At 51.3% G+C, this 22,767-nt stretch overlaps 1 protein-coding gene across 3 annotated transcripts in view; it reads left to right on the top strand.

Annotated features, from left to right (window-relative positions):
• The window catches only part of Adprhl1 (ADP-ribosylhydrolase like 1), a 35,755-nt gene extending 13,042 nt beyond the window's left edge, over positions 1 to 22,713 (top strand). The window contains exons 6-7 of one of the 3 annotated variants that reach the window (XM_017312667.2): positions 5,513 to 5,666; positions 15,803 to 22,713. In XM_017312667.2, the coding sequence (XP_017168156.1) occupies positions 5,513 to 5,666; positions 15,803 to 19,838 (4,190 nt within the window). In that variant the 3' untranslated portion in view covers positions 19,839 to 22,713. Of the gene's footprint in view, positions 1 to 5,512; positions 5,847 to 15,802 lie in introns of those variants that run through there. The other 2 variants (XM_017312666.2, NM_172750.4) reach the window with 2 other exon arrangements.
• Positions 22,714 to 22,767: the final 54 nt, after the last annotated feature.

The following is a 22,767-nucleotide window of genomic DNA, read 5'->3' as shown; positions in this document are numbered from 1 at the left end:
CTCGTCCTTGCAGACAGGGATGGAGTGATCACAGAGGATCTAGAACATAAGCAGCCATGTTCTGAGGCAAGATAGGAGATGAGGAGGGCTGGCGGGGTACCTGGTATGGACAAGGGAGGCAGGATGGACCATGGGTCACTGCCCTTGTAGCTGCCTCTGACCAGGACAAGTGCATCTTGGTGCAGTTGAGCGTGTGGCCAGAGTCCGAGGCTGCCAGCGGAGTTCTATGTGGGGCCAGAGCTTTGTCCCACAAACTATATCAGGTCCTTCAACATTCTTTCCACTCTCCTCAGAGAATTCAACTGGTGTCAGGGCTATCCAGGAAGCACCTTTAGTTATAGAGACAGAAAGGCAGGCCTGGCTAACATGTCATTTTGTCATTCCTGCCGTTCCTGGGTGTCTGTGTTCAGGCCTCTCCCAGGACCAGGACCCAGGTGTCTAGGTGTATCTACTCCAGGAAGCACGGCCTTGCCCTCCCCTCCGTCAGCCCTGTGGCCCCAGCCTCATTCAATCCAGTTGCTTTCCCCACTGTGTGTGCCCAAACATGGCTGTGCCAGGCCGTGAGAGTGTGTCTAGAACGTTAGCAGGGCTCAGAAGTGGCTCGGGGTCAGAAGTCATGTGGGGAGAAATCACAGGCAGTGCCAAGATTCCCAGCCAACAAGACAAGGGCCACATGACGTAGATGCCACTGCCCAGATTTTTGTTTGTTTTGTTTTTAGAGCTGGCAAATTCTTGAAGCTTTGCGTGCTGCATAAGTGTGCTCAGTTATCTTCCTTACACTGTCTCTTTAATATTAATATACACAGGTATATTTCTATTGGAATTGTTTTGGATCATTTCTTGTGTACATTTCCATGAACATGTCTTAGTGTGTAACACTTTGGATGGTTCCTCAAAATGTTTCCTCATCAATTAATTTATGTATTCACTTTATATCCCAATATCAGCACCCCCCCCATCCTCCCAGTCCACCCTTCCTTCTCCCTCTGAGAAGGGGGAGGCTCCCATTGGGTATCACCCCGCCCTGGCACATCAATTCACTACAGAACTAGGTGCATCCTCCCTCACTGAGGCCAAACAAGATGGCCCAGTCAGGGGAATGGCATCCACAGGCAGGCAACAGGTCCTGGGGAAGCCCCTGCCCAGTTGTTGTGGGGAACCATATGAAGACCAAGTTGTACATCTGCTATGGATGTGCGGGGCTCGGGGAGGGCTTGGTCCAGCCCATGCTCGCTCTTTGGTTGGCGGTTCAGTATGGTTTTAAAAACTGCTTGAGAGGCAGGAAACAGGTGGCCCTGACAAGTGATTCTGAGAAGCAGGCTGCGAAGCTGTAGAGGACCTCAGCAGGCAAATGGGTGGCTTAGTATGAACAGGACACTGAGTTTGATCCCCGGCACCGCGCACATGCATGCACACGCACATGTGCACTCACACACACATGCACACTGCCACATTCATGCACACCGCTACATTCATGCACACACGCACACACATGCACATGTGTGTGCATGTACACACATACACACCACCACATGCATGCACATGCACACACACACATGCATGCAAGAGACATGGTGTTGCATCCCTGTAATCCAAGAACTTGGGAGATGGAAGCATGAGGGTCATAAGTTCAAGGTCATACTTGGCTACCTAATGAGTTTGAAAGCAGCCTGGATTACTTGAACCTCTGTCTCTGAAAAACTGTGTGTGAGACATGAAGTGGGCGTGGCTCAGCAGGTAAAGGCAATTGTAGCCAAGCCTGATAACCTAGTTTAATTCCAGGTCATCAGAAGGAAAGAACCAACTCCTCCATACAGGCACTGAGGCAGGCACATGTGCACACTCACGTACACACAATAATCAAATGGGCTAAAATCTTTTTAAAACAGGGGCAGGGGTAGGGAGTTACTGTATCTCAGTTGGTAGGGTACTTGCCTAACAGCACTGAGCCCTAGGTTTAGTCCCCTGTACCTCATAAATTAGCTGTGATGATGGCATGTGCCCACAGTCCCAGCATTAAGGACACCAAATCAAGACATCCAGGAATCCAAGGCCACCCTGGGCAGCAAAAGACCCTGACTCAAAACAAACTATGGGCTGGAGAGGTGATCAGCTGTTAAGTGTGCCTGCCGCTCTCACAAGTAACCTGAGTTCTGTTTCCAGCATCCACATAGTAACTCATACACGCCACTGAGCCCATGTCCAGGGGCTTTGGTATCGTCTTCCGGCCTCCATCGGCAACAGACACACATATGGCACATGTGCATCCATGCAGGCAAAGCACTTATATCTGTAAAACAAAAATAAGTATTAAAGAAACAAACAAAGAAGAGTAGCTGGCAGCTGACCGTAAAGCAAGCCAGCGAAGGAAAGGTGCGGAGCACATAACTGTCGGAAACAGGGCAGCCTGTGCGTTCTGCACATCCAACCTTGGTTTTATGAACTGTTATGAGGTGGGCAGCATATTTATGGAGTGTCTTAGTTAGTCTTGTCCTGCTGTGAACAGACACCATGACCAGCGCAAGTCTTATAAGAACAACATTTAATTGGGGCTGGCTAACATGTTCAGAGGTTCAGGCCATTATCATCAAGGCAGGAGCATGGCAGCATCCAGGCAGGCATGGTGCAGGAGGAGCTTAGAGTTCTACATCTTCATCTGAAGGCTGCTAGAAGAAGACTGGCTTCCAGGAAGCTAGGATGAGAGTCTTAAAGCCCACACTCACAGTGACACACCTAACAAGACCACACCTTCTGTCTTAGTCAGGATTTCTATTCCTGCACAAACATCATGACCAAGAAGCAAGTTAGGGAGGGAGGGGTTTATTCAGCTTACACTTCCATACTGCTGTTCATCACCAAAGGAAGTCAGGACTGGAACTCAAACGAGTCAGGAAGCAGGAGCTGATGCAGAAGCCATGGAGGGATGTTCCTTACTGGCTTGCCTCCCCTGGCTTGCTCAGCCTGCTCTCTTATAGAACCAAGACTACCAGCCCAGAGATGGTCCCACCCACAAGGGGCCTTTCCCCCTTGATCACTAATTGAGAAAATGCCTTACAGTTGGATCTCATGGAGGCATTTTCTCAACTGAAGCTCTTTTCTCTGTGATAACTCCAGCTGTGTCAAGTTGACACAAAACTAGCCAGGACAATTGACCCCTTGTCAACTTGACACACAAACATATCACTAGTAAGCCTCAACCCTTACATTCTTATTCATCCCCAAGGTCTAAATAACTTTAAACATCCCACAGTCTTTACATATTCTTAAAATTTCAATCTCTTTAAAATATCCATCTCTTTTAAAAATCCAAAGTCTTTTTACAATTAAAAATCTCTTAACTGTGGGCTCCACTAAAATAGTTTCTTCCTTCAAGAGGAAAAATATCAGGGCACAGTCACACTCAAAAGCAAAAGTCAATCTCTAACCGTCCAATGTCTGGGATCCAACTCACGATCTTCTGGGCTCCTCCAAGGGCTTGGGTCACTTCTCCAGCCAGGCCCTTTGTAGCACACACGTCATCCTCTAGGCTCCAGATGCCTGTACTCCACTGCTGCTGCTGCTCTTGGTGGTCATCTCATGGTACTGGCATCTCCAAAACACTGCATGACCCCTTTAGTCCTGGGCCGTCAATTGCAACCTTCACCATTGGCCTTCCATGGCCTCTCACAGTGCCAAGCCTCAGCTGCTCTGCATGACCCCTTCATGCCTTCAAAACCAGTACCACCTGGGTGACCCTTACACATTACCAAGTCCCACTGCAGCAGGAGTACAATCTTGGCTATCTCTGGAACACAGCCTCTTTGTGCTTTCAGAAAACACTTCCCAGAAGATGTCACCTCAATGATGCTGGTCTCTTCTTAATCACCGCTAATTTCTTAGCTCCAGCTAACCAGCATCAATAGTCCCAGTAATGCAAAGTTTTTGCTTTAGTAGTTCTGGTATCTTGTTAATCACAGCTGATTCTTCAGCCCCAGCTAACCAGAACTACAGAATCTTCACAATCAAAACAGCAATGGCCCTGAAAAGTCTTTAATCTTCCCTCTGAAATTTCACAACCCAGGCGTCCATCCTCTGCACTGTTCTCAACATTATCTTCCAAGCTCCTACACAGCATTCGACAGAGCTCTTAACACCGAATGGATCTTCTGGCCCAAAGTTCCAAAGTCCTTCCACAGTCCTCCCCAAAACATGGCCAGGCTGTCACAGGAATACCCCACTATGCTGGTACCAATTTGTCTTAGTCAGGATTTCTATTCCTGCACAAACATCATGACCAAGAAGCAAGTTGGGGAGGGAAGGGTTTATTCAGCTTACAATTCCATACTGCTGTTTATCACCAAGGAAGTCAGGACCGGAACTCAAACAGGTCAGGAAGCAGGAGCTGATGCAGAAGCCATGGAGGGATGTTCCTTACTGGCTTGCCTCCCCTGGCTTGCTCAGCCTGCTCTCTTATAGAACCAAGACTACCAGCCCAGAGATGGTCCCACCCACAAGGGGCCTTTCCCCCTTGATCACTAATTGAGAAAATGCCTTACAGTTGGATCTCATGGAGGTATTTCCTCAACTGAAGCTCCTTTCTCTGTGATAACTCCAGCTGTGTCAAGTTGACACAAAACTAGCCAGTACACCTTCTAATAGTGCCACTCCATGGGCCAAGCATACACAAACCATCACAAGGAATAAGGTGACTCTTTTCTCCTCCCAGTCATGATGGGATAGGCCTCCCCTTTAGGATATTTCTTCCCATAATGCACTAGAAAAGGCTAAAAAGGATGGATGAGAAAGACAGAGTAATAAAGCCAAGTGCACACGTGCGACAGGCGAGAAAGTCCCTGGGACCAGAGTTTCTGACCTAGAGGGACAGCCTCACTGCAGCATCGAGCCTGCCTGACCACGAAGGGGTTCTGACCATCAGGAGATACCGTACCACATGCAGATGCATTTTCTTGGTTACCTCACACATAGCTCCTTTACGACATTGCTCCAAGTCCAAAGATGGATCTCACGGTGGTCAAAGATGGCCACCTCTCAGTTGAGAAACTTTATTATGAAAGCTGAAACCGGCTTTTTCAGGTTTTCAGGCTGTACAAACAGGACTCAGGCTATCTTCCCTGAGTATATATCGTGAGTATCTATTCCCTCTTCTCCGATACTCACGACTACCTGCTATCTAACGCCACTGGGCTGACTTGGGGTAGCAAGATGTTATCTGAATAGGGGAAGAGAATTGGGGGACCCCTGTAGAGCAGGGAAGAGCCTGGTGCTTTCAACTGTGACTGCCTCAGTCACTGGCTGCCCACAGGGTCCTGTACATTCTGAGAGAGGGGACTGCCATGGACCCTTGGCTGGCCTGATATTCACTTTCTAGCCCAGGCAGGACTTGAAGTCATGTCAGTATACCCACCTCAGCCTCCACTCTGCCTGTCTTCTCCGGGGTGGTCTCAGAGATGTGGGGGAGCAGGCTTAGTCAGTGGGGAGCCCCTCTAGGATGCACCTGTGTTTGTTGTTTCAGGAGAGAGTGGAGCGACAGGGACGATCGCCGGCTGCCTGTTCGGGTTGCTGCACGGCCTGGCCACTGTTCCACGGGGCTTGTACCAGGAGCTGGAACACAAAGGCAGACTAGAAGATCTGGGCGCAGCCCTGCACCGCCTGTCCACAGAAGAAAAGTAAAGTGTTTCTGACATTTCCCCTCCCAGAGGGCAGTGCGGAGCGCCCTCACTCAGGCTTAGAGCTTCCTCTAAGTTACCACCCGAGGAACACACACCTCATGGGTCGCAATCCAACTGTAACTTTCCCCTCCAATATCAAACCCTCTTTGCTATATAAAATATGTTGTCCTAAGAGAATATTTTTCCTCACCTTCTCAGAAGCTTGGTGCTCTGCTGCCCTGCCCCCCATCTCTTGAGCTTGCCGCACGCAAACCTCCCGATGGTTGGTGACAAGCTATTTCCTGGACAACAGGTGTATTTCATTCTGTCCCAAGTCCAGCAATGCTCAGTCACTTACCTGAACAACACTAACAGCTGTGACTCTCCATAGGAGAACCTTCTTCAGTCTTTCCATTGCCTAGCTGTATCTACCTGAGACCCTGGGGGCACGCTGTGGGATGGAGCATCTCTCTGCTGCAGTCAGATTCATTCACGTCTCATGGTCGAGATGGTTGGTGGCTTCAAGATGTACCCAGGGCAGTCATTTAACCTCTTTATCATATTTTGGTCACTAACTCTCTTACTGGAATCTTTATGAACATTGAGAAATCCAGGCAGCAGCAGGTGGTCTTCCGTGTCACACAGGGCACCTTACTTTGGTAGGTTAGATCCACGTCAGAGGAAGTCTGTAGCCACAGTGTCCCGTTCGTTCCATGCTATTTCCCCAGGACAGGTTGGCTGGGAGTGTGGAGAAGGTGGACACACGCTCCTCCAACCGTGACTTTCAACACGGGTTTTCCCCCCGTTAGTGACGAGTGTGAAGCCAACCACCATCGATGACAGATGGCTGGGGCTGTGCCTGGGCAGTACGGCTGGGGTTGTCCTGTCGGTCCTGTGTCCTTCTCACAAGACTTGTCTCTGAGGAGAGCCAACACTGTCTGCAGTAAGAGGCTGGTGGGGTGCCTTTGAAACTCTGGTGGGCAGGGACTAGGGCAGAAGGCATTCATTTGTTGGAATCTGTACAGCCTATAGGATGCGAACTCTCCCCGGGCCTCGCCTGCTTCTGAGGAATGGGATTTGGGGATGCCTCTCTGTCCCCTTGTGGTATTAAGTAGACATCTGGACAAATGCCTGTGGACTTTATTACCAAGGGGCGCCAACACAGGCTTAAAGATGTGTTGGGACTTCCTGAAGTCGCCCTGTCCCAGGTAGCCTAGGGAACTGTCCTGTATTTATGGAGAAGCAAACACGTCTTGGAACATAGCTGTTGTTTTGTGAGAGTACCTGGCTTCCATTTTGTGGACAAGAGTAGAGTCATATGGTGGACGGGTCTATGGTGCTTGTCACTGGGCAGGTGTGTGTGTGTGTGTGTGTGTGTGTGTGTGTGTGTGGTTTACTTATTTTTTTTTTATTTGAAAGGTCTCTACATAGCCCTAGCCTAGAATTCACTATCTAAGCCAGCCTGGCCTGCTACTCACAGAGATTTGTCTGCCTCTGCCTCCCTGGTACTGGGATTAAAGGCGTGTGACACCATGCCCAGGTAAATTGTTGGTTTTATTTTGTTCTGTTGGGATAGGATTTCGTGGTGTAGCCTGGGATGGCCTCAGGCTCATGATCCTTTTGATGTGTTCGGCCTCCCCAGCACTGGCTACAGGCTTGTGCCAGCACACCCAGCTGACCTCCACATCATGTGTGCGAACAAATCAGTCTCTGCCAATAGCATGATAAGCCGTACTTCATTCTGGGACAATTGCTTTGCTCTCCTAGTTCTGATATTGTGGTGTAGACAACATTTTTTGCTCCCTAGTTGAATCAGTGAGCGAGGAACTAGCTACCTCTTATGAGTGTAACACCTTATGAGTCCAATACCTGAGACTAAAGCAATGTCATGTGCCCTGCTTCAACACAAGGTCAGTTACATCTGTGCCTTAGATTTTGAAGGGATCAGTGTTTCTTATTCCTAGGTGACAAACTGGGGTGACTTCCAAGTGTGAGTTGTAGATGCGACCTTGTGTACCCATTCTCTGCCTAAGGCAACAGGTGGACATCTGCTGTTGGTCTAGAGGCACAGGCATGTAGGTAGAATCTGGGCATAGGCTGAGAAGTCTTGGTTTCTGGAGAAGGTGAACTCGGGAAGATCTGCACTTCAGTGTGTTCTCCAGAGTGTCTGTGAGCTTACGCCTCGGTTCCCAACAGAGAGTCATGTTCCTGGAAGAGGAGCACGCGTTATGTGGGCAAGACTGGTCAGGAGACACAAAATTTTGGAATTCTGCTAATTTTGATAAATTTACCTAAATTCAAGAAAGAGACAGAGCCAGGCGGTGGTGGCACACACCTTTAATCCCAGCACTCGGGAGACAGAGGCAGGTGGATTTCTGAGTTTGAGGCCAGCCTGGTCTACAGAGTGAGTTCCAGGACAGCCAGAGCTACACAGAGAAACCCTGTCTCTAAAAACCAAAGAAAGAAAGAAAGAAAGAAAGAAAGAAAGAAAGAAAGAAAGAGAGAAAGAGAGAGAGAGACAGAAAGAGAGAGAGAGAGACAGAGAGAGAGAGAGACAGAGAAAGAAAGAGACAGAGAAAGAAACCAAAACCAAACCAAACCAAACCAAACAAACAAAAAAACCTAAAATTTCTGCTAAGTTGGAAGTGTCTTTTAGGACGCTGGGCTGGCATTGCTCTGGTGATAAAACTGCCACTGGCTTGATTTACTTCTCCCTATTAGATAGAAATACACTGAGAGCGCACTCGGGATGTTGTATCTAAAGAATCCGCATGAGGGTGAGGGTGAGGGCCTGCTCCCAAGGTGCCCACACATGAATAAGACACCAGTGCTGTCCAGAGCCCAGCACTGACCTGCTCAGTCCCTTGCTAAGCTCACCACAGACTTACTATTGTCTTAGTGCCAGGGCAGGTGGCCCCAAGACCATAAGCCCTTACAGGACGCTTTGGAGAGCATCGTTGTGATCTACTTGCCCTCCCGTGGTTCCTGCGGAGGGCCATCGCTCAGGGCCACTACCCCTCTTCCTCGAGTGTATGACTACTAGCCTGGGTGATGCCAACTTGGAGAACGTCTCCCTCCACAGTCACCCCCAGTGCTCACCCTCAAATCCCGGGAAGCTCTGACACCCCCTGAATGGCCCCATCTATGTCAGCGTCCTTGCATTCCACTCCTCGCACCACAGCTTCATGGTGCTGTTTCTTCTTTTCTCTCCTTTCCTAATTTGATGAAAAGTCAGTCCTTCCCTCCTACCTCCCTCCCTTCTTCCCATCCTCCCTCCTTCCTCCACTCCTAACTCTCTCCTCCCTCCCTTTCCATCTTTCCTTCCTCCCTTCTCTCCTCTTTCCCTCCTTCCCTCCCTCCCTTCTTCCTTCCTCTATCCCCCTTCCTTTCTTCTTTCTCTCTTTTCTCCTTTTTGAGATAAGTTCTCAAAACTCAAACTGACCTATAAATTTGCACTCTCCCTCCCCGCACCTCCTGATCATGAGGATCACCAGTGTGCACCGTCATGCTTGGCCTCAGATAACTTGGAACATATTTTAAAAAGCCAAGTGTGGTGGCTCGCACCTATAATTTCCAGACTTGGGAGGCTAAGCCAGGAGTTATCACCACAAATGAGAGGCCAGCCTGAGCTGCACTGTGAGTCCCAAGCTAGTTAGCTTTTGGCTACAAAGTGGTGTCTGTCTAAAAAGAAAAAAAGAAAAAGAAAGAAAACAAATTAACAGTCGAAACAGTAGACAGCTCCAGTCTTCTTTCTGCGCAGTTTTACAACTGCTGATGCTGAGCCACAATGGTGTGTCATTTTCTCTGTCCCTCTTCCTCCATGCATATGCACGCATGCACACATAGCCAGAGACACAGGGACACAGTTACAGAAACACAGAGATAGAGACACACACGTAACTTTTTTTCTGAATCGTTTACCAACAAACCACAAACCTTAGGTCCTTATGGTTTGGGGGGGGGGGTTGCCATAATTTTTGCCATGAATTTTTTGAACAAGCACTCTCTTCTCTCACTGCTGTAAGTCAGAGAGGGTTGACAGGGTTAGAGTTGTACAGTCTGTGTCCTAGCACCCTACTCTGAAACACTGTTATTTTATATTAGACAACTGGCCAGCTGCCTCACCATGGCCCCCCTTTCATCTGCTTTTCTATGCCACATCCCCGCACAGATCAGACACCTCCCCACCCCCACATCTGCTCTCAGTCCTTCCCCTCCACAGGTACTGAACAGCAGCGCGAGGCCGCAGCCATCACCAGAGTGAGATTCCAAGATCCCTTTATTCCCTCTTGGATCTTGAGGCATTGAAGAGTGCCCAACTCTTAGTAGGCCTGGGTCAGCCCAGGTGATGGCTGTTGTAGATCACTCACAGCCCAAGTGACCAAACATCTCTCTGTCACACGTGTTGGATCCAGCTGCAATCCCAGGGGTACCACGGCCAAGGCTTGAGTCTTGAGACAAGTGTGTTCGATCACACTGACATTCAGATTCGAGACTCCACCCATGGCTGTCTAGCTTCACAAATAACAGGGAGGCATTAGCAAGCATCTGCTACATAGCTCCCCCAGACAGGAGTCACCATGAGAATGAGCTCACAAGTGACAGGCAACATTAACACATGGCTCCTCTGAGACAGTGACACCTTAGGCCTCACAGGTGCTCTCACCACATCCCTAGTTGGGTCTTCTGCACTGTTTGGAAAATACTTTTTTCTCTTAGAAATGTATTTTCATCACTCATAGCCTAACATCAGCCCTACTAGGAACATACTCAGAGCCTAGCTTAAAAGGCTCCGTTATTTAAAACCAGACTCCGTGGATGATTGTAGCCCAGTGGTAGGGCAAGTGCCTCGTATATGTGAGGACCTGGGTGATTTCCATCCCAGGAAAACCGGGGAAACAAGACGCAATCTTACTTATAAAAGTAAAAAAGGAATCTAGAGTGTGTCTCTCTTCATAACACTAACTTGGCAAGTGCATGCATGGAGCCCTTGGGCAGGTCACTGGCTGAGCAGCTAGCCCTGAGACAGATGGTTGCTGCTCTGTGGAAGTGACCAGGCTGGGCACGCTGTCTAAGGTCCTCATATCAGTGCCCCACTTGGACACCGAGCCTGTCAAGACTGCGTGGCTGGATGAGATACAAATGGGTTCCTGACCCAGTGATGATGGTAGCCTCTGAGGGTCCCTGTCCTCAGGGCCACCTTGTCTTGTCACACCAGGGTGACCATGAGGATCTATGATTAGAAGCTGATGAAGCAGCCAGCAATCTGTCTATGAGCTAAGGAGGTGGGGACTGAAGGATGGCAGGCAAAGGCCACTGGCCCCCGAGCCAGGGAGGCCTGGTTCCCTAATATTCATGGCTTTTGAGGAAAGGCTCCCAGAAGGGACAGCCATTAAAAACAAAACATGGTGGTCAGTCAGCATACTTAGTGATTATCCACCATGAGCTGAAGCAGTGGCCCTCGGGCCTCAGTTTCGGCGTAAGGAATATGGGTATAATACTGTCTTAGTTTGCTCCTCTGTTGCTGTCATAAACAGCATCACCAAAGACAAATGTGCGGACAAAGGGGTTCATTTCCGCTTACACTTACTGTTCAGGGGGAAGTCAGGGTGGGAGCTCAGGGCAGGAGCCGTGGTTGGGGGAGAGGGAGAGGCCGTTTGCTGGTTTGCTCACTGGAGTTTGTTTGAGAACTCCACTTCTCCTACAAGGAAACTGAGGCAGAGGCGTGCTCTCTGCCAGAGGATGCTCAGAGCAGAGCAGGTACCCAGCAATGCTGCCATACCCCGTGACCGGAGCTGGAGTGGCACAAGGCTGCATGCGCTCCAACTGAAGTAGGCAGCGCTTGAGGTCTGCTGTTCTCTGTAGGCATTCGTAAGTGCTGAGCAGCGGGTGTGTCCTGAGATGATTGTCCAGTCTCCGGTCCTAAATGACCTTGCCTGCCTGCCGCCGGTGCCTAAATTAGGAAGGTTTATGGGCCCCCTGTTTGTGTTGGCCGTGGATTGGAAGATTCTGTTCCATCCTAGGCCAGGCTCTATAGCTCATCCAAGTACCTGAGGGACATGGAAAATGGGCTTAGTCATGTCTACACACTGCTGCTGGGCAAAGAGTGCCCCACACCTGCAGCATGAGGTCCCACAAGCCATCCTGGTGCTCCAGTGTGAGGTGTCGTGGCAAACAAAGACTCTGGAGTATTCTGGCATAGGTTAGGCCAGAGTCACCAGCAGCTCAGAAAAACCGAGGTAGGGTGGGAGGAGACCAAATGAGAAGGCTTGGGCATCAGAATACACACAGAGCACAGAGCGGCTTCCATAGGGCTGCGGCATAGACTCACAGCTAGGAAAGGCTCCCTGGAAGGAATGTGGAGGGAGAGCAGCAACATGCCAGAGGAAAGAGAAGCAGATGTGGAAGGCTGGGGCTGCAACCAGGAGGGCAGAGCAGTAGGAGGGGCAGGTCTACATGCTGCTTACAGTTGCCTTACAGGTATTCATGGAGGGGGCGGGGCACAGTCGCTACCCCACCAAAAGGCCCAGCTCTCATGCTGAGAACTCAGTAGGCAACTGGAGTGAAGTGGGAAAAATAAAACAGACAAGCTTCCTACTCACATAAAACCTTTATTGCCGTAGAGAGCAGTGGGTAGGAGCAGAATGACTCTTGAAATTGTACTGGGGACTCTTAAGTGGTCACATGGTAACAGGCTACCCCCACCCCACACACACACACCCGTGGTGGGCTGTGTAGCAGCTGTGGACTAAGAGCTACCCCCATGATGTGCTGGGTAGCAGCCCTGGGTGAGGAGTTTGAGATTGCGCTGGAGAGAGAACCATGAGTCTGTGTCCCCAGGGCCTGGCACCCGCTGTTCTGAGGACAGAGTGCCTCAGGCAGATGAGCTTAAGCAAAGGTCTCAAGGTGAGCTGTGCTAGAACGCCATTTCCCCGGGCTTACTCCATCTAGAACCTCCCAGGAGTTGGGAGACCATGAAAGGCTGGGGCTAGAGATCAGAGGGAGGCATTCTGGAAGAGGACAGAAGCTCTCTCACAGACAGTAGCTGGCCTCGGGGATGATAAGCAAAGATCCACAGAAACGAGGAATTTATTATTATTATTATTATTATTATTATTATTATTACAATTGTTAAACATAGTTCTGGCTCACTGGAGTGGGCTGGAAAATCCCGGTTTCCTCACTCACAGCAGAGATGCCTCTTGATGTGGGACCTTGGTGTGACAGGGCCAGGTGTGGCTCACCAGAAAAGAACTTAAGTCTCTGCTCTAATCTGCTAATGCTGGCCCATAAATCTTAGGAAAAGCATCTGCCCTGCCCCCACTGAAAACACCGGAGATGACCATGAGAACTTTGGGGAGCGTTTCCAAAACCCCATCTGGGGCTGTTAGATAAATCCCCTCTTCATGTCTGCTGAAGAGGTTAGACTGAAGGCCCCAAGTGGCCTCAAGTGTTGGTCCCTGGCGACAGGCAGGTGCTGAGCTGCTGGGCAGAACCTTGGCGACACGCTAGCTTCTAACTAGTCAGGAGCTGAAACATAGCAGGGCATGGCTTTGGCCCAACCAGCCAAGCTGAGTTTAGACCCACTAACACTCTTGATCTAAGGACACCAAGCAAGTCTCCCTAAAAGCGTCCTGCTTGCACCCCCCACTGAGACGTTGGCACTACCCAGAGTGGAAGGCAGCGTGGGACCATGCCATGGGGCATGTGGAGACGCTAGGCTGTCCCCTCTGTGGTGGGAGAAGCTGAACAGTTAATGTCAGATGAGTTTCTTATTTCTCCCTCTAGACCATGGGGCTCAGGAGCCCTCAGAGAGGAACTTGGGAATGACAAGTGTCCTGCGTGGTTGGGCCTCGTGGCCTTTAGTCAGTCGTTCAGAATATCGACTGGATGTCATCAGTGTAGTTATTTCAGTCATGCTATTGACTCACCTGAGGAAGTTTTAAGACAGTTGAAACAGCCTGGCTGGCTCACACACTGTGTGACCACAGAGCCCCAAGAGGTACACAGGCTCTTTGAGCCTCCTCAGAGGACCTGATTCAGGTGAGTCTATTGGTACCCCAGGCCTGAGGAGCAAGACCCTCATGTCTCCACAGGCTCTGTGGCTCTGGAAGCTCACACAAGGGGGCTCTGGTGGCCTGGCATGGGTGGTCATGATAACTGTCAAGCTTCTCTTCATAGAGACTGTAGAGTGAAGCGTGTGTAGACCAGTCCCAGCCCTGCTGGAGGGTATGGGCTTGGTAATTGCAGATGCATGAATTCAGCCGGCTCTGAGTCCCCAGCCCTGCTTGAGATCCTGTGTGCTGATATTCATGATGGGATAGTAGGCATGTGAAACCAGACCCACAGAAGACGTTGGCAACCAGGACAACACAGGAAGGGCGTGGCTGTGCCCAGCCTAGGGTGGGTCAGAGATGCTGTTGTCCTCTGTACAAAGAACATCCAACAAGAGAGTGGAGGCTAGATGTGGCTGGCAGAGGAGTGTGGTCATGTGACCTGTGGCCGGCAAGAGCTCTGTGCATGTGGGGCAGGCAAGCCTGGAAGAGGGGCAGGGAACATTTCCTGGGGCCAGCATCAGTCTGACACATCTTAAAGCTGTAGGGCCCTAAGGCTGAGGTAGATGGAGGCTAGGAAAGCTCCTATATGTCCAAGGGGTACAGTTAATAGGAGGAGGAATTTGGGGTACAAGGGCTTAGCTCAGAGGCACACGGTGTGCCTGTGAAACCCCAGATATCCGTACAGAAGCTTGTATCTGGGTCAACCCCAAGATGTAGAACTTAGCAGCCACCAGTTACAAGACGCCCTGGGAGAGGGAAAAATTGGCACCCACAGTCAAAGCCAACCAGCTCCCAGGACCGCACCACCTTACTTACCTCAGAGGCTGGAAATCTGGGACCACTCAAACCCACGCCACTACGCTCAGATCCCCTGAAGCCTGACAGCGGCACACAGCCTGCCCCACCCCAACCCCACACCCTCTGCCCAAGGCAGGCAGCTGTGAAGACTCGCAGGTGGCTTTTCAGGGAGCACAGACTCTTCAGAATCACCCTGCTGATGCTGTCCCCAGATGGTGAGCCCCCTTAGGTGAAAGGAGGTCTCCCTCTACCCAGGACAGCTTCCAGACCAGTCTGAAGCCCCAGATCGGTGTGAAGAGACGTGTCCACGGGCCACCTGAACAGGGAGACAGGTCAGGCAGTAAGACGGTGGCAACTGTTGCCACAGGGGCAAGCCTGAGCCCAGAGGCTACTGGCTCCTGAACTCTGAAACAGACCAATGGCTCTACAGACCAATGCCTTTCCACTCTGGGCCTCAGGGGAGTGTTGGGGCCGCCCCAGGATTGGTTTATCCCTGCAAAGACAGAGCAGCCACTGCAGTGATTGGCTTTTGTATCCTGACTGACTATGCAGAACAATGGAGCTCTTGGTGGCAGCTGCACAGCTGCGGCTCAGGATTAGTTATTTTTACCCAGTGCGCTGTACTTACTCAGAGTCGGCCAAGGCTTTCCGAATGCTCACAGCACTGCCCTTCAATACCCCTACTTAATGGGTCAGCTCTTTGAATGCATATGTGTCAGGCTGGCACAGGCCTCCCAGTAAGTGCTCAGGACCAGCCCCAGCCTGAAGGTCAGATAGGTCCTGACTCCTGAGAATGAGGCACAGGGGTCCTCCAGGAACTTTGATGTCCTCATCAGGGTTACTGTGGCTGTAATGAAACACCATGACCAAAGCAACTTGCGGGAGGAAAGGGTTTATCTGGCTTACACTTCCACATCATAGTCCATCATTGGAGGAACCCAAGATAGGAACTCACACAGGACGGGAACCTGGAGGCAGGAGCTGATGCAGACGCCATGGACGGGTGCTGCTTACTGGCTTGCTCCTCATGGCTTGCTCAACCTACTTTCTTACAACCCAGGACCACAGCCCAGGGATGGCACCACCCACAATGGATTGGACCCTCCCCCCCATCAATTGCTAGTTAAGAAAATGCCCCACAGGTTTGTTTGCCTGTCATCTTATGGAGGTTTTTCTCTTGAGGTGCCCTCCTATCAGATGACTCTAGCCTGGGTTGACATAAAATCAGGATGATCTTTAGCTTATAAAAATGAATGAGATATGTGACCGTTATGGGCTTTGGTTTTTGTTTTCCCACAGTTCCGAGAGCCCCAGGATCAGCTGTGGGAAGATAGCCATGGACGCGCAGATGCTAAAGAAGAGGATCAGCAGGACATGCGATGAGGCAGCCCGCACCATCCTCAGCAGCCTCTTGCTTTATGTCTTGGATCATGCAGATGGGCCCCAGAAGGTGGAAGACAGGACACACAGGACCAACCGCCCTTTCCAACTCCAGGAGGCGGGCCGGAGACCCACACGGTTCCAGCTTCTACAGGCTAAGTTCATGGGCACTGGCCGGGAGCTCCACCTCAAGAAGACCCGGGATGTGGGTCGGCTGATCTCTAAAGACAAGCAAGGACCTGGTAGGAGTTTTGTAAATGCCACCATCAACAAGCTCCTGGAAAAGACCAAGGAAGTGGGCAGAAGCTCCAGCCAGAGGACCCCAGCCAGTGAGAAGGTCCGGTGGAGCCCATCGAGCGGGAAGGGCACTGTGAAAAACATCCTGAAGAAGTTCCTGGCTGCAGAAGAGAAGGCGGCCAAGGAGAACGAAGTAGGTGAGAAGCCCCCTGCCCAGCGGCCTGGAGCTGCCAGGGGCCTCCTGCCAAGAATTGTGGGCCAGAGCTCCATCCTCTCCAAGCTGAGGGAAAGATTCGAACACAACAGCTGCCTGTACTCGGAGGCAGGCGTGCTGCCCCTGCACAGGGAGGGACTGAAGAGCAAGAACCTACAGAAGAGGAAAGTGCACAGGCCACAAGTGCGGGTGCTCCACGTGGCCACCATGGCTACCAGCTGCACCAGAATCCCCCCTGCCCAGTTTCTGGCCTGCACAGCTGAGCCTCTGCCAGCCCTCAGCATCGCCACCATCGTCTGCGGGCCCCAGAGCTGGTTGTCCCACTGTGCAAAACTTAGTCACTCGGAGTGCAGACGCTGGCCCACCGGGGCAGCCAACACGTTCTCCAACTCAGAAAACCTGGAGCCTGTTGGAAACAGAACACAAGGTCTCGAAAACAAGGAGAGCAAGGAACATCTCCTGTCCTCAGTGCCCCAGGCAGTGGTTGACGTGGGTTTCTCTGGCATACCTACTAATGGCAATGCTCTGCCTGGCCATGCACCAGTGTTGTCCTCACGTGGACTGGACAGCCCCAGAAGTACTGGAGCAGTTGGAAAGGACAGAACAGTGGAGCCCAGTACACAAGAGGTGGCAGCAGACGCACAGGGAGCAATGGATAATTTAAGAGGGGCCCCTGAAATTGCCATGACTGTGAGCAGCTCTGAGGATGAAGCCGAAAGGACAGCCTCAGGCTTGGAAAGAGAGCCCTTCTTTGCCACCCAGAGGCACCTGCCAGAGCAGGAGGCTGTGATTCAGATCCACCTCCTTGCCCCGCTAGCAGTCCAGGCTGAGCGGCGAGCACAGCCCGCTATCAATCCTCCACAAATCACCGTGCAGCTTCCCATCGTTCATGAGATGCCAGCCTCTCCTGGTCGTGAAGACCAATGTTCTCCGGTTGTGAGAAGAGAGGTCATGGCTGGAACTGAACAGGCGGCATCTTCCACTGTGACCAAGGATAGGAGGGGTCCCCCAGCCCCAACAATGCAGAGTCACCCCTGTGGGGTACCCGTGAGTCTCTGTCCTGCAACTCAGTACGGACTCCAGGAAGACCTAAGAGATAGCGCCAGCGTAGGAGGTGATGCCTCACAGAGGTTCCTAATACCAAGTCCTTCCAAGACGTTTCCTGGTGGAACAGAGGGAAAACAGAGCCCTGAGAAGTCACATGACCTCAGGAATTGCAGTGGTGACAGCCCTTCCACGTACCTCATTGCTGGGAGAAGCTATGCAGGAGTGGGCACCTGCTCGACCACTGGCCTCCAGCAAGGGACATCGACCACGATGATGGTGACAAGCCAGGACTGCATACGGCCTGACGGTTCTATAGCACTGGAGAAGAGCATCCAGTTTGGACAGGAAGAGTGCCAAGGACCCCAGAATGAGTCAGCTCAACCACCAGGCAGAACTCAGGAAAACAGCAGCCATGATTTGGGTAGCAACAGCCAGACCACATTAAATAATCAGTCTATTGCAAGGATCAAAGCCTCTGGAAAGGCAATAGGGACTGTCACTGATCTCACAGTACCACAGCCAAGTAGTACTCAGCACCCTGAACTCAAGACAGCAGCATGGCCAACTGGTACTCAGGACACTGAACTCAAGGTGGTACCACATACGGGTGACTCCAAGGAGGTTGAATACAAGACAGTGCCACAGACAAGTGCCCAAGATGTTAGACATACGCAAATGTCATGGGCATGTGGTACCCAGAACGATGCACACAGGATCACACTACAGCCACATGTTCCCCAGGGTGTGGAGCCCAACACAACGCCACACCTTGGTGGTTCCCAGGAGCCTAAACACGAGGTAACACTGGGGCCAAGCGGAGCCCAGAATATTGACCACAAGACACCACAGCAAGATAGGACTCAAGATATTAAACTGACGACACTGCGGCCAGGTGGTGCCCAGGACCCTGAACATAAGATGGTGTCACAGGCAAGTGACATCCAAGGTGCTGGACACAAAACAACCACATGGGCAGGTGGTGCCCAAAACACTAGACAGAAGGCGTCTTCACAGCCGGGGGGTGTGCAGGGCACTAAATACAAGATAGGTGTTACCCCAGACACTGAGCACGAGGTGACCGCACAGGCTGGTGATGCCCAGGATGGAGAAGAAAGCCCTGAAAAGAAGACAACACCATGGTCAGGAAGCGTCCGGGACTATAAAGACAAGATAACACAAGGACCCCACAGCCATTCTTCTTTGGTATCAAGCAGGTCCTCAAAGCATGCGAGTAGAACCACTGAAGACCTAACGGGGAGCCGTCCCCTAATGTCGGCAGCCCCAGTCGTTCAGACACAGGAAGCTGGGGATTCTTGCCTGATGTCTACTAAGTCTCCCCTATGTGTTTCAAGTGAGTCACGGAACAAAATTACAGCGGTGGAAAGAGACCCTCTGTGCCAAAGCACAGCATCCCCAGAGCCACAAACAGAACCAGCAGAGACTCTGGACCACTCGCCGCGGCCCTCTGTGGGCCCACGGGCACTGGACAGAACGGATCCTGAGAAAGAACAATATCTTTCTAGGGCGGCACACTCCCCTACAGGACCAGCCGCAAAGGGAGAGACCAGGCAGGTGGGGCTAGCCCACAGTCCAGAGCCTCCTGTTCCCAACCAGAAGGTAGAGCATAGGTCTGCCCCCCAGGCAGAAACCTTGGGAGGTGAAGCCAAAGAGATGCTGCCAACACAGGCAGACGTGGGCAGGCCACAGAGACAGCTCGGATCGGAGGAAACTGGTACAGGACATGTACGGTTACACCAGACTGGACAGTCAGATGTACTGTGTGTGGTAGATCCTCAGGCATGGGCTTCTCAGGACCCAGTAGCTAATGAAAAGATACCGGTGGAGGAGAATTCCTGTCAGCACAGGGACAGGACTCAGAAACATCCCTCAAGACCACCAAAGAGGCTGGAAAAGAGCCCAACTCAAGGAGGAAGTCTCCAGGCTGGCAAGAATCTAGCTACCCCAGGGAACCCTACGAAGTCTTGTGGCCTGGCTTTGCAGAAACAGACCCAGCGTCAGGGACAGGCCAGCCACCCAGTACCTCAGGCTTCGGGACCTGACAGCACTGCTGAAGGAGTCCTGACTGCTGGCACGAGTGGGGAGCCTCCCAGACGGGGCCCCTCATTTGACAATCAGCAAAGCCTGGTTGCCCAGCACCTGCCCAGAGAAACCCAGAGTCTGGCTAGTAGCAGGACCACAGCCGGCTCCCTGGAGAACACACATGACGCTTCCTGGCTCACATCTAAGGCTGGGAGCCACCCACTCTTCCAATCCCTTGCCCAGGACGGGCCCCCAAGTGCCCCTAGGGCAGAAAAGGGCCTGTCAGACCATAAGCACCCCAGGTCGGTGCACTTTGCAAAGTATCGCGCCCAAAGCTTTCGGGACCAGGCGGCCTTCGATCTGTCCTTCAGGCCCACAGCCCTCAGGGCCAGTGACGCCTTTGAGCCTCCAAAGTGAGAGCTCACCTTGAGTCAACAAGTCTGTCTCTAACTGAACGTGACTTTGAGCATCCCCCTCCCCAACCCCCAGCCCCGAGAAAATGTAGACAGACATTAGTGTCTCTCATTTCTTCTCTCTTCACATGAACCAATCCTGGGGATGCATACAGGTGGTGCTTGCGCATGTTCGAGGCAGGTGTGAGACCCCTCTAGATGAGGAAGATGTTAGCTATCCAAGGCTGCCGGCTACAGGCCATTGCTTTCACAGGACCTTGTGATGTCAGCCCAGCACTGCGACTTGGAGGACACGGAGCACTCACTCCTGTCTTGGCAGAAGAGAGACCAGTGTCACAGGCTGCCCTTTCTGTGTCCTCTGGCCCTCGGCTCCCCAGAGCTTCCCAAACATGTTCCTCCCAGCCTACTACCCAAAATCAGTGCCTGTGACCTATGACCTAAACCTTGCCTATGGGGAAGTGCAGTGCTTGCCTAACCCACATCCCACTCCTAAGCTGGTCCCAGAGTCTTTTTTTTTTTTTTTTAAGATTTATTTATTTATTTATTATATGTAAGTACACTGTAGCTATCTTCAGATGCACCAGAAGAGGGCATCAGATCTCATTATGGGTGGTTGTGAGCCACCATGTGGTTGCTGGGATTTGAACTCCGGACCTTCGGAAGAGCAGTCGGGTGCTCTTACCCACTGAGCCATCTCACCAGCCCAGGTCCCAGAGTCTTGCTGATCACAGTGAGACATGGGGTCCCAGACTGGCTTGTCTCCTCAGCAGACATCAGGAAAGAACCTCAAGGAGCCACGGGTGGCTTTCCCAACACTGATTCCAAGCATGAGGCAGCTCTCCCATCCTGCTGTTGGCCAAGCTACATGGGCTCCAGTTGTTTCCAGCTGCTGACTGCACTTCTGTCCAGGGCATTTGCTCTCCTGAGACACACAAGGACAGTTATAGTCGCCCACTGCACCTCGGCTTGGGATAGTGGCCATTAACAACTCAGTGTCCCGACTGCCCCTTGGTGTGTCTACTGTAATCTAGATCAAACTAGACAACTCTGGGCAGACTACACCTCTTCGAGCTCTGGTCGTCATGCCCCCTGACTTGTGGGATGCCCCACGGATCCACTGAAGAGCTGAGGCGGTGAACAGGATGTTCTCCTTTGGGGGACTTCCTCTCAGAAAAATGGCATCTGCGTCCTTGGAGACTTGCTGTTTGGTTTTGTCTCACTTGAGAATTTCCCCGAAACACTCTGTCTGCTCTGGAGACTGGCTCTCTATTTGCTGGGACTTCCTTTGTTTTCCAACTCAAATATCCATAACAAGAATGTCCTGTCGTAGCCAGCGTGGTGGCGCAGGCCTTTAATCCCAGCACTTGGGAGGCAGAGGCAGGCGGATTTCTGAGTTGGAGGCCAGCTTGGTCTACAAAGTGAGTTCCAGGACAGCCAGGGCTATACAGGGAAACCCTGTCTCGAAAAACAAACAAACAAAAATACCCCAAATGAACAAAAAAAAAGAATGTCCTGTCGTATCCCAGATGAAGCTGACTATGGGTGACCCCACCCCAGCTCAGGGACCCCTGAGTGGGCCATTACTTAGGAACCTGAGCCCCTGATTAATCAGGAAGCAGGTGTTTGTGTGTTGAGCACAGCAGGAGTCAGCTCCACAGCTTCTGTGGTCAGCACGTGCTCCCTCTGTAGGAGGCAGTGCTCCTCACCGTTTACAAGAGCCTTTGCTGAAGTTACAGGGGGTATGTAAATTTTCTGAACAAAGGGCACTGTCCCCTTGTGTCCTATGTTGCACCCCTGGGGCCATCCCCCTTAACCTGGGGTCTTGTGTAGTTAGATGCCAGAGTGTTTGTTTTTCAAGCCCAGCCAATACTGGGGGACATGGAGCTATGGGGTGCAGTGATTCCCTACCCTACTCAGAGTCCCTATAAAGCCAGGTCCTAGGGACTATGAGACAGGAGGGTGGTCCCAGCAGAGAGCACAGACCTTCTTAGGCCTTTTTGGAATTATCAGCAACATCTGCTCACACCAGTGGTGTTAGGAAGCAGCTCCAGCCCTTGAGATGTCCGGGTATGGCAATCTCCCACCAGACAGACGCAAAACCGGTTTACGGGTTTTCTTCCTTTTACATACTTGATCCACAGAGGATGTGAGGTGATGTTTGATCAAAAGTATGGTGACCGACAGAGGCGATTATAAAACTTGCATGCACACTGGAAATCCTTTTAAGGAGACGTTGCTGAAGTTTTTTTTAAGATGGAGTACTTTGGCAAACAAGAACTTTTAAACGGGCCTAAAAGTTGTGAGGAGCAAGCAAGCAAGGTCACACAGCAGGACCTTTGCATGTAGCACAGCACGGTCAGCCTGTCCCCTTACACACGGCCACTGTGAAGTCGCCTGTGCCTTGAGGCTCAGGAGGCACAACTCAGCCTGGTGTTCAGGAAGGCTGTAAGCTATTAAACGCTGCTCTAATTGAAATTAGAGCTAGTCTCTACTGCCAAGCCTAAACTAAGTCAGCAGAGAGCACACCAGAGTGTCTGTCAGGAAGATCATTGTCCTGTGGGGAGAGACCTGCAGCACCCCTGGGTTGAAACAACTAATCCCCAAGGTGGTGGGCAGAGCATCCCCCGTGACACGCCCTTGGGACTGTCCCTTCCTGAATTGTGCAGAGACAACAGGACTTACTCTTTCAATCAAAGATCTCACTAGCGTTTTAGTTACATATCAACCCACGGTTCTGTTTCTATCCTTCTTTGTATATTAGAACTCTAAAATGGATTAGTCAGAAAAAAATATTTTGGTATATTGTTTCCTTTGAATGTGCACTAACTTTGGATAGCTGGAATTTTGTAAAAGGAAATAAATTATATTTCCCATTATAAATCTCTTACTTACGTCTGTGGGGAACAAGATCTTCACTCTAAGAAATTTGAGAC

Source organism: Mus musculus, chromosome 8, assembly GCF_000001635.26.
Source record: "Mus musculus strain C57BL/6J chromosome 8, GRCm38.p6 C57BL/6J".
Classification (NCBI taxonomy): Eukaryota; Metazoa; Chordata; class Mammalia; order Rodentia; family Muridae; genus Mus; species Mus musculus.
The sequence above is the reverse complement of the archived record's forward strand: the minus strand, read 5'-3'. Positions and strand labels throughout refer to the sequence as shown.